Genomic DNA, 11,926 nt, shown 5'->3' with positions numbered 1-11,926 from the left:
ATAATGGTGGATTGACCTTTACAGTCATAATAATGGTGGATCCACCTTTACAGTCCCAATAATGGTAGATCCACCTTTACAGTCCTAATAATGGTGGACTGACCTTTACAGTCCTAATGATGGTGGATCGACCTTTACAGTCCTAATAATGGTGGATCGACCTTTACAGTCCTAATGATGGTGGATCGACCTTTACAGTCCTAATGATGGTGGATCGACCTTTACAGTCCTAATAATGGTAGATCCACCTTTACAGTCCTAATGATGGTGGATCCACCTTTACAGTACTAATGATGGTGGATCCACCTTTACAGTCCTTATGATGGTGGATTGACCTTTACAGTCCTAATGATGGTGGATCCACCTTTACAGTCATAATAATGGTGGATTGACCTTTGCAGTCCTAATGATGGTAGATCCACCTTTACAGTCATAATAATGGTGTATCCACCTTTACAGTCCTAATGATGGTGGATCCACCTTTACAGTCCTAATAATGGTGGATTGACCTTTACAGTCATAATAATGGTGGATCCACCTTTACAGTCATAATAATGGTGGATTGACCTTTACAGTCATAATAATGGTGTATCCACCTTTACAGTCATAATAATGGTGGATTGACCTTTACAGTCCTAATAATGGTAGATCCACCTTTACAGTCATAATAATGGTGGATTGACCTTTACAGTCATAATAATGGTGGATCGACCTTTACAGTCCTAATGATGGTGGATTGACCTTTACAGTCATAATAATGGTGGATCGACCTTTACAGTCCTAATAATGATGGATCCACCTTTACAGTCCTAATAATGGTGGATCCACCTTTACAGTCCTAATGATGGTACATCCACCTTTACAGTCCTAATAATGGTGGATCCACCTTTACAGTCCTAATGATGGTACATCCACCTTTACAGTCATAATAATGGTGGATCCACCTTTACAGTCCTAATAATGGTGGATCCACCTTTACAGTCCTAATGATGGTACATCCACCTTTACAGTCCTAATAATGGTGGATCCACCTTTACAGTCCTAATGATGGTACATCCACTTTTACAGTCATAATAATGGTGGATCCACCTTTACAGTCCTAATAATGGTGGATCAACCTTTACAGTCCTAATGATGGTGGATCGACCTTTACAGTCATAATAATGGTGGATTGACCTTTACAGTCATAATAATGGTGGATCGACCTTTACAGTCCTAATAATGGTAGATCCACCTTTACAGTCCTAATAATGGTGGATTGACCTTTACAGTCCTAATAATGGTGGATCGACCTTTACAGTCCTAATAATGGTAGATCCACCTTTACAGTCCTAATAATGGTGGATTGACCTTTACAGTCCTAATGATGGTGGATCCACCTTTACAGTCTGGACAAGTCAGCCCAACAATGGACCACCAGTGCCTTCTACAGCCCTCACAGGTCACACTGCAAAGATGTATCATGCCGCACGGTGAATCACCACCGCCCCTTCCCTCCCTCCTTCCTCCCCAAAATCACACGATGCCCACCCCTCTCCCTCCCCCCAAGACACACAATGCCCTCCCCACACCCTTCCCCAAATCACGATACCCTCCCCACTCCCCACCCTCCCCAAAATCACACCATACCCTCCCCACTCGCTTCCCCAAATCACACAATGCCCTCCTCCTCCAAGAGCTCCTCTGTGAAGAAGCGGTTGAAGGAGAAGCGCGAGAGGTCGATGGTTCGAAACTCCCCGTCCACAATCAGCTCCATGACAGCGCGGCCCACGGCCACCGAGTGCTGCAGGCCGTGCCCGCTGAGCCCGTTGGCGAAGAAGAAGTTGCGGTGGTAGGGGTGGTTGCCGATGATCAGGTTCTGGTCCACCACGTTGAAGTCGTAGTAACCCGCCCAGGCGCTTTTCACCTGCCAGACACAGACACACACAGACAGACAGAAATTTGAATTGTTTTTTTTTTTTTTTAAAAAGAACTGTATTGAATTATATTCTGTTATATTCTGTGAGGGTGTGGGTTCGATCCCGCTCTCGCCCTTTCTCCCAAGCATGAATAGAAAATCAAACTGAGCGTCTAGCCTTTCGGATGAAACGATAAACTAAGATCCCAAGTGCAGCACGCGCTTCGGCAACTGAAAAAGAACCCAAGGCAATGAGAGTGTTGTCCTCTGGCAAAAATTATGTAAAAAGAAATCCGCTCTGATATGTAAGCAAGGCAAGGAAAAAGAGTTTATTTCGTGTGCCCCCTGGGGGCACTGAAACATAACATATGTTCATCATTTACACATATCCACATATGTACACAAATATATAAGCATGCACTCGAGGCCTCGACTAAGCGTGTTGGGTTATGCTGATGTCAGGCATCTGCCTAACAGATGTGGTGAACGCAATGATGCCTCCTTGTAAAAACTAAAACTCTATTGTAAATTCTATTGTATTCTACAGTATTGTATCGCACTGCATTGTATTGTATTCTATTGTATTACTCTGTCACAACAGATTTTTCCTGGTGAAATTCAGGCTGCTCTCCCCAGGGACAGCGCATCACTACATTTCCAAAGCAAACTTGTGTGATAATTGGCACATCATCTACCACTGCAATGACTTTGATCCTCTTCTTCTTCTTTCTCAACTCTGTGAAGTCACTGGGGCGCTGCACAGAACAACTGTTCACCAAATTCCTCCAGGTCTGTTTGTGTGCGCACGTGTGTGTGTGTGTGTGTGTGTGTGTGTGTGTGTGTGCCAACACCTGGGTTTCTGCACACGGTTTTCCTGTCCATTCTGCAATGTTGTCCGTCCATCGTTTTTTTTTTCCGTCTTCTCCTTCGTCTTCCTCCCTCAACAGTTCTTTGAAGGATTATTTTTGCAAGGCATTTGGATCTTGTCACATGGCCATACCAGCATAGTTTTCTTTTTTTAACAGATGTCAGCAGATCTGCATGTGATCCAGTGTACTGCTTGATGTTTTGGCACACTTGTTCAATAGTGGTAGCGTCAGCGTCATTGAAGTTCAGCTTCCAGCGACACCACCTCGTTCCCACAGCTTGAATCCTCCTTTCCCAATCCCCGGTGAGGGTCCATGGCCAGCAGGCAACAGGAAGACGGAAGAGCCAGCAGAAGTCTGATCCTGTGTCTCATGGAACTGCTGTTGTCCCTCTGAACAGGGTCCAGTCTGCACAGACTGAATGACCATGTGACCACCATTGTCACGTGTCATTTTGATCGGACACAACATGCAAAGACAGCAAGGTCACATCACCCGGACAGCCGTTCACTGGACACTGGAGGGTAGACACAAGAGAGGAAGGCCAAAGAACACCTGGCGCAGAACAGTCAAAGAACTCGAGACCCTGAAACACACCTGGGGTACCATACAGATACTGGCCTGAAGGTTCTTCACTGCTGCCCTACATGCCAGAGGCACACACGATGGACAGTAAGTAAGATGAAGAGGATCGTTACACATCACCCCCGAGGACATAGTATGGTTGCCTACATGGTGAGGTAAAAATGGTCAAACGTGTAAAAGTCCACTTGTGTACATACGAGTGAACGTGGGAGTCGCAGCCTACAAACGAAGAAAAGAAGTAGTTACACAGCAAGACAGAAGAAGAAGAAAAGTGTGCTCCTGAACTACCGGAAGTCTCAGAGAGCAGCACACTCACCTTCAAAGCCTCGAAAGCCGGAACACGCTTGGCCAGTGCAGGCCAGATCTGATCATGGAAAAAATCATAGTCCACGTTGAGGTTGTCAGTGCTGGGCTCCTTGTCCTGACAAGACACAAACAAATCATCATGATAATAATAATCAGAAAAAGAAGAAGAAAAAGCAGAAGCAGAAGAAGAAGAAAAAGAAGAAGTAGAAGAAGAAGAATGAGAAGAAGAAGAACAAGAAGAATAACAACAATAACAGCAACATCAACAACAACAAAAAAGAAGAAGAAACAGAAGAAGAAAAACAACAACAAGGAGAAGAATGAGAAGAACAAGAACAAGCAGAACAAGAAGAATAAGAAGAAGAAGGAGAAGAAGGAGATTTTATCAAGCACCTATTATCTTAACAGCGATCTAGACACTTTACAAAAATGGCAAAACATGCACACAAACACACACACAATATACACACACACACACAAACATACACACCCCCACAAAGAACTCACCTTGGGGGAAGAGCTGCCACACAGGTAGTGCCCCCCATAGCATCCCCACCCCACACACACACACACACACCCACACACACCCACATCCACAAAGGCCACACCTTGGCAGGAGATCTGCCACACAGGTAGTGACCCATTGCATAACCCCCCCCCCCCACACACACACACACACACACACCCACAAAGGCCTCACCTTGGGGGAGAGCTACCACACAGGTAGTGCCCCCCACAGCAGCACCCCCCCTACCTCGTCCCCCCCCCCCACACACACACACACACACTCACAAAGGCCTCACCTTGGCGGTAGAGCTGCCACAAAGGTAGTGCCCCCCATGGCACACCCCCTCTCCCTCCCCCCCTCACCCCCCCCCCCCCCCCCCACACACACACACACACTCACAAAGGCCTCACCTTGGCGGTAGAGCTGCCACAAAGGTAGTGCCCCCCATGGCACACTCCCTCTCCCTCCCCCCCCTCACCCCCCCCCCCCCCCCACACACACACACACACCCCCACAAAGGCCTCACCTTGGCAGGAGAGCTGCCACAAAGGTAGTGCCCCCCATGGCACACCCCCTCTCCCTCCCCCCTCACCCCCCCCCCCCAAACACACACACACACACTCACAAAGGCCTCACCTTGGCGGTAGAGCTGCCACAAAGGTAGTGCCCCCCATGGCACACCCCCTCTCCCTCCCCCCTCACCCCCCCCCACACACACACACACACACAAAGGCCTCACCTTGGGGGGAGAGCTGCCACACAGGTAGTGCCCCCCGAAGCCCTCTCTGCGGAAGTACACACCGGAGGGGTCCACCAGCAGGGGGCAGTCCAGGGTGGGGCCCGTGGGGCAGTGCACCACGTACACGTACCTCTTTCTGAAACATCAACACCACATACCTCTTTCTGAAAAACCTCAACACCACATACCATCAACACCACATACCATCAACACCACATACCATCAACACCATACGCCTCTTTCTGAAACCTCAACACCACATAACTCTTTCTGAAACCTCAACACCACATACCGTCAACACCACATACCTCTTTCTGAAACATCAACACCATATACCTCTCTTTCTGAAACATCAACACCACATAATTCTTTCTGAAACATCAACACCACATACCATCAACACCATACACCTCTTTCTGGACCATCAACACCACATACCATCAACACCACATACCTCTTTCTGACAAACATCAACACCACATACCATCAACACCATATACCTCTTTCTGAAATGTCAACACCATACCTCTTTCTGAAACATCAAGGCAACAATTCTTTCTGAAACGTTAATGCAACTTCTCTTTCTGAAATGTCAACACACCATTTTCTTAAACATCAACACAGCACTTTATGAAATGCCAACACGTCAACAAACCAATGCCACACACCCACACCAACCAGCCTGACACACCCACACCAACCAGCCTGACACACCCACACGCACATCAACCAGCATGACACACGCACATCAACCAGCATGACACACCCACACCACACCCACCAGCATGACACACCCACACCCACCAGTATGACACACCCACACCCACCAGTGTGACACACCTACGCCCCCCCCATTCAGCTCCTTACCGGGGCTCAACGGGCAGGGGTGAGATGAGTTCGAACTTGCGGGAGGCCCCGATGCCCGCCTTGCGTGCCACCTCGCCCGCCCAGGGCCCCGCACAGTTCACCACCACCGCAAACTTACAGCCGTGCGTCCTGCCGTCACGGGTACTGATCTGCAGCACAGGGGTTCAGTGCAGTGTAGTACAGGGCAATACAATACAATATCGCACACTGCAATGCAATACAATACAATATCATACAAAACACTGCAATGCAATACAATATCATACAATACAATACAATGCAATGCAATATTATACAACACAATATCATACAATACAATGCAATACAATATTATACACTGCAATGTAACACAATACAACATTATACACTGCAGTGTAATACAATGCAATATCATACAATACAATACAATATTATGCAATACAATATCATACAATACAATCCAAAGCAATAAAATACAATATTACACACTGCAATGTAATACAATACAATATCATGCACTGCAATGTAATACAATAAAATACAATACAATACTATATATTGTGATGCAATACAATACAATATTATACACTGCAATCTAATACAACATTATACAATACAATATCATACAATACAATACAATATTATACAATACAATGCAATACAATACAATATTATAGAAGGCAATACAATTTCATACACTGCAATGTAATATAATATTAAACAATACAATGCAATACAATACATTATCATACAATGCAAGGCAATATAATACAATTTCATATAATATGATGCAATATAATACAATATCATACTTTATAATCCAATACAATACAAAGCAATGCAATGCAATACAATTCAATGTGATGCAATGCAAAGCAATACAATGAAATCCAATGCAATGCAATGCTTCTTCTGAGCTTGAACCCTGCAACTCCCACATTCACTTGTATAATGTACAAGTGGGCTGTCACATGTGTGGGCATTTTCACTCAGCCATATAGGCAGCAATATTGTTTTCAAATGCTGAAATGGATTACAATATCTTTTAACAAGCATTATTTGATCTGCTGTATGTGTGTATGCAAACCGAAAAAAAGGAGCTCATGCACTGGTAGGTAAGGTGGGTCTGCACGTATGTTCACCTGGAAGATCCGAAAATTTCTCCACTCTCACCAGACCAGGCGGACTGCCACATGGGATCAAAGTGAGGAAACCCAGGCTCTATTTGTATTTGTATTTCTTTTCATCACAACAGATTTGTCTGTGTGAAATTTGGGCTGCTCTCCCCAGGGAGGGCGCATCGCTATACTACAGCGCCACCCATTTTTTTGTATTTTTTCCTGCATGCAGTTTTCTTTGTTTTTCCTATCGAAGTGGATTTTTCTACAGAATTTTGCCAGGAACAACCCTATTGTTACCATGGGTTCTTTTACATGCGCTAAGTGCATGCTGCACACGGGACCTCGGTTTATCATCTCATCCGAATGACTAGCGCCCAGACCACCACTCAAGGTCTAGTGGGAGGGGGAGAAAATATCGGCGGCTGAGCCCTCCACACACACCTGAGCGTTGACCAGTGTCTGGTGAGGGTCGTTAGCGATGTACCTGTCCCCTGTTGAGGTCTCAAAGGCCAGTAACTCCCCTGTTACGTACTTCACCCCACCTCCACCCCTCACTCCCCCCATACACACACACCTGAGGGTTGACCATTGTCTGGCGATGTACTCATCCCCTGTGGAGGTCTCAAAGGTCTCACATACTTCAACCCCCCGCGCCCCCCCCCCCAACCCTCCCCTGCCCCTCTCTCACACACACACACACACACACACACACACCTGAGTATTGACCAGAGTCTGGTGAGGGTCGTTGGCGATGTACTCATCCCCTGTGGAGGTCTCAAAGGTCTCACATACTTCACACCCTCCTCCCCCCACCTCACACACACCCCCACACACACCTGAGTGTTGACCAGAGTCTGGTGAGGGTCGCTGGCGACGTACTTATCCCCTGTGCTGGTCTCAAGGTCTCACATACTTCACACCCCCCTCCCCCCCTCACACACACCCCCACACACACCTGAGTGTTGACCAGAGTCTGGTGAGGGTCGTTGGTGACGTACTCATCCCCTGTGGAGGTCTCGAAGGACTCACATACTTCACCCCCCCTCCCCAACCCTCCCCTGCCCCCCTCACACACACACCCACACACACCTGAGCATTGACCATTGTCTGGTGAGGGTCGTCAGCAACGTACTCATCCCCTGTGGAGGTCTCAAAGGTCTCACATACTTCACACCCCCCCTCCACCCCCACAACCCCTCCCCGCACACACCTGAGCGTTGACCATTGTCTGGTGAGGGTCGTTGGCGACGTACTCATCCCCTGTGGAGGTCCCAAAGGTCTCACATACTTCACACCCCCCCTCCACCCCCACCTCCCCTCCCCACACACACCTGAGTGTTGACCAGAGTCTGGTGAGGGTTGCTGGTGACGTACTTATCCCCTGTGCTGGTCTCAAGGTCTCACATACTTCACCCCCCCCCCCCTCCCCACCTCTCCCCTCCCCCCCCCTCACACACACACACACACACCTGAGCGTTGACCATTGTCTGGTGAGGGTCGTTGGTGACGTACTCATCCCCTGTGGAGGTCTCAAAGGTCTCACATACTTCATCCCCCCTCCCCAACCCTCCCCTGCCCCCCTCACACACACACACCCACGCACACCTGAGCGTTAACCAGAGTCTGGTGGGGGTCGTTGGTGACATACCCATCCCCTGTGCTGGTCTCAAAGGTCTCACATACTTCACACCCCCCTCGCCCCCTCAAACACACACACACACACCTGAGCGTAGACCATTGTCTGGTGAGGGTCGTTAGCAACGCACTCATCCCCTGTGGAGGTCCCAAAGGTCTCACATACTTCACACACCCCCTCCACCCCCACCTCCCCTCCCCACACACACCTGAGTGTTGACCAGAGTCTGGTGAGGGTCGCTGGCGACGTACTTATCCCCTGTGGAGGTCTCAAAGGTCTCACATACTTCACACCCTCCTCCCCCCCCCCCCCCTCACACACACACCCACACACACCTGAGCGTTGACCATTGTCTGGTGAGGATCGAAGGCGACGTGTGCTGGTCTCAAAGGTCTGCAACTCCCCTGAGTTACTTCACAGCCCTTTCCCCCCTCCCCCCACCCCCAATTCGCTGAGTCTGGTGAGGGTCATTGGTGACGTACTCATCCCCTGTGGAGGTCTCAAAGGTCTCACATACTTCACCCCCCCTCCCCAACCCTCCCCTGTCCCCCTCACACACACACACACACACACCTGAACGTTGACCATTGTCTGGTGAGGGTCAATGGCGATGTACTCATCCCCTGTGGAGGTCTCAAAGGTCTCACATACTTCACACCCCCCCTCCACCCCCACACCCCCTCCCCACACACACCTGAGTGTTGACCATTGTCTGGTGAGGATCGATGGCGACATGTGGAGGTCTCAAAGGCCTGCAACTCCCCTGAGTTACTTCACAGCCCTTCCCCCCCTCCCCCCCCACCCCCAATCCGCTCTCTCCCCACACACACACCTGAGCGTTGACCAGAGTCTGGTGAGGGTCGTTGGTGACGTACTCATCCCCTGTGGAGGTCTCGAAGGACTCCAGCTCCCCTGTCACGTACTTCACCCCCAGGCTGAGGTTCTTCTGCTTCAGAGCCTTCACCAGCAGCCAGGGATCGAACCACCCCTCCCCCTCCGTCCCTGTTGGAATGGCAACATGGTGCTCTGACTGGGTCACTTTACCTCTTGTGTTTCATTTTCCTTTCTATTTTATTGTTATTATTGTTGTTGTTATCATTATCATCATCATCATCATCATTATTATTATTATTATTTATCCCATTATTATTTATTATCATTATTGATGATGGAGTATCCCGTCGGTCTGACGGATGAGTAGGCAGGCAGGCTTATCTGTCGGTGTGTGTCCTCGTATGGGAGAAGAGGCCGATTCTGGATGCGCAGCACTTCCCACAGGTGTTGCAAGGGAAAATGTCTCTAGAAGCTGAGCCCTGCTTCCTTCGCTCACGCGGTCAAGGGCATCAGTCTTCAAGGTGTCCTTGAATAGCTTGCAGGGTCTTCCAAGTTCACGGTGGCCTTCCTTCAGCTGGCCATACAAAAGCATCTTTGGGATCCTGCTGTCTGTCATGCGGACAACGTGTCCTGTCCAGCGTAGCTAGCACTGGATCAACAGGCTTTCGATGCTAGGCAGGCCGCTCATCTCTAGGACCTGGAGGTTGGAGACCCTGTCTTGCCACTTTATGCCGAGGATCTTCCATTATCATTATTATTATTATCATTATTATCATCATCATCATTATTATTATTATTTATCATTATGGCTGTTGTTATTATTATCATTACTATCATTGTTGTTGTTGTCATCATAGTTATCATTATAGTTAGTAGTACCATAGTAGTAGAAGTAGTAGTTGCCGTTGTCGTAGAAGTAGTGGTAGTGTTATAATAATGATTATCATTATCATTATTATCAACATAATGTCATCATCATTAGTACTACCAAAGTTCTCATTATTGCTATTATTAATATCATTCTTAGTATTATCATCATTCTTCTTCTTCTTCAGACTACTTCTTCTTATTATTATTATTTTCATTATTGTTATTATTAATATTATCATCATCATTATTCTTCTTCTGATGATTATAATCATTATTATTATTACTATCATTAGTAGTAGTGGCAGTAGTAGTAGTAGTAGTAATAGTAGTAGTAGTGTCATTATTATTATTATTATTATTAGCATATATCTTTACAGCAGCTGTGCAGCTTATGTGGATATGTCTGCCTGCTCTTGCCACCTCCGTGAAAATAAAACTGAGTCTCTGTGTTTGATGAGGAGGTAAGGGGGAGAGGGGTGGGTGGGCTGGGGAGGTAGTGTGTGTGTATGTGTGTGTATGTGTGTGTGTGTGCGCAAGCGTGCGAGTCTGTGTGTGTGTGTGTGTGCGTGGGCGTGTGCGGGCATGTGTGTGTGTGTGCATGCGTGCGTGCATACGTATGTGCGTGCATGCGTGCGTGCGTGTGTGTGTGTGAGTGTGTGTGTGTCTCTATGTATGTGTGTGTGTGTGTGTGTGGGTGTGCGTGTATGTGTGTGTGTGTGTGCATGTGTGAGCATTGTGTGTGTGTTTGTGTTTTGTGTGTTTTGTACTGTGTGTGTGTGTGTGCGCGCGCATGTGTGTGCATGTGCTTCTATTTGTGTGTGTGTGTGTGTGTGTGTGTGTGTGTGTGCGCGCGTGCGTGCACATGTGTGCGCATGTTCCCAGATCTGTGTAACTCCACAGCAACTCCTTACCGTGTGAGCCCACCTCAATGCCAGTGGTGTTGAGCCAGGGGAACTTTGCGGCCAGTTGTTCCTTGCTCAGCAGTTCAATCTTGGCCCCGTGTTTGCTGCACATACACCCACACACTGACCACGGCCATGAAAAACATCATGTCTTGGCCCCATGTTTCCTACACAGACACCCACACACTGATCACGGCCATGAAAAACATCATTTCTTGGCCCCACACACTGACCACGGCCATGAAAAACATCACGTCTTGGCCCCATGTTTCCTGCACAGACACCCACACACTGACCACAGCCATGAAAAACATCATGTCTTGGCCCCATGTTTCCTACACAAACACCCATACACTGACCACGGCCATGAAAAACATCACGTCTTGGCCCCACACACTTACCATGGTGATGAAATACATTGTGTCTTGGCCCCATGTTTCCTACACACTGACCATGTCATGCTGATGACTGGTCAAGTGAGACAATCTGGGTGCATGTGATCTTCTTCTTCTTCTTTGTTCGTGGGCTGCAACTCCCACGTTCACTCGTATGCACACGAGTGGGCTTTTACGTGTATGACCGTTTTTACCCCGCAATGTAGGCAGCCATACTCCGTTTTCGGGGGTGTGCATGCTGGGTATGTTCTTGTTTCCATAACCCACCGAACGCTGACATGGATTACAGGATCTTTAACGTGCGTATTTGATCTTCTGCTTGCATATACACACGAAGGGGTTCAGGCACCCTTCACCCACCAGGCGCCGTCACCATGATTCGAACCCGGGACCCTCAGACTGACAGTCCAACGCTTTAACC

At 48.0% G+C, this 11,926-nt stretch overlaps 1 protein-coding gene across 1 annotated transcript in view; it reads right to left on the bottom strand.

Annotated features, from left to right (window-relative positions):
* Nucleotides 1–1,621: 1,621 nt before the first annotated feature.
* The window catches only part of LOC143289514 (FAD-dependent oxidoreductase domain-containing protein 1-like), a 22,315-nt gene continuing 12,010 nt past the window's right edge, over nucleotides 1,622–11,926 (bottom strand). Inside the window, exons 7-12 of the mRNA XM_076598508.1 lie at nucleotides 11,120–11,214; nucleotides 9,337–9,506; nucleotides 5,769–5,917; nucleotides 4,902–5,037; nucleotides 3,665–3,769; nucleotides 1,622–1,906 (exon numbers count right to left, since the gene is read on the bottom strand). Of these exons, the coding sequence (XP_076454623.1) occupies nucleotides 1,652–1,906; nucleotides 3,665–3,769; nucleotides 4,902–5,037; nucleotides 5,769–5,917; nucleotides 9,337–9,506; nucleotides 11,120–11,214 (910 nt within the window). The 3' untranslated portion in view covers nucleotides 1,622–1,651. The remainder of the gene's footprint in view (nucleotides 1,907–3,664; nucleotides 3,770–4,901; nucleotides 5,038–5,768; nucleotides 5,918–9,336; nucleotides 9,507–11,119; nucleotides 11,215–11,926) is intronic.

Source organism: Babylonia areolata, chromosome 14 (assembly GCF_041734735.1).
Source record: "Babylonia areolata isolate BAREFJ2019XMU chromosome 14, ASM4173473v1, whole genome shotgun sequence".
NCBI classification, from domain to species: Eukaryota; Metazoa; Mollusca; class Gastropoda; order Neogastropoda; family Buccinidae; genus Babylonia; species Babylonia areolata.
This window is presented reverse-complemented; position numbering and strand designations above follow the sequence as displayed.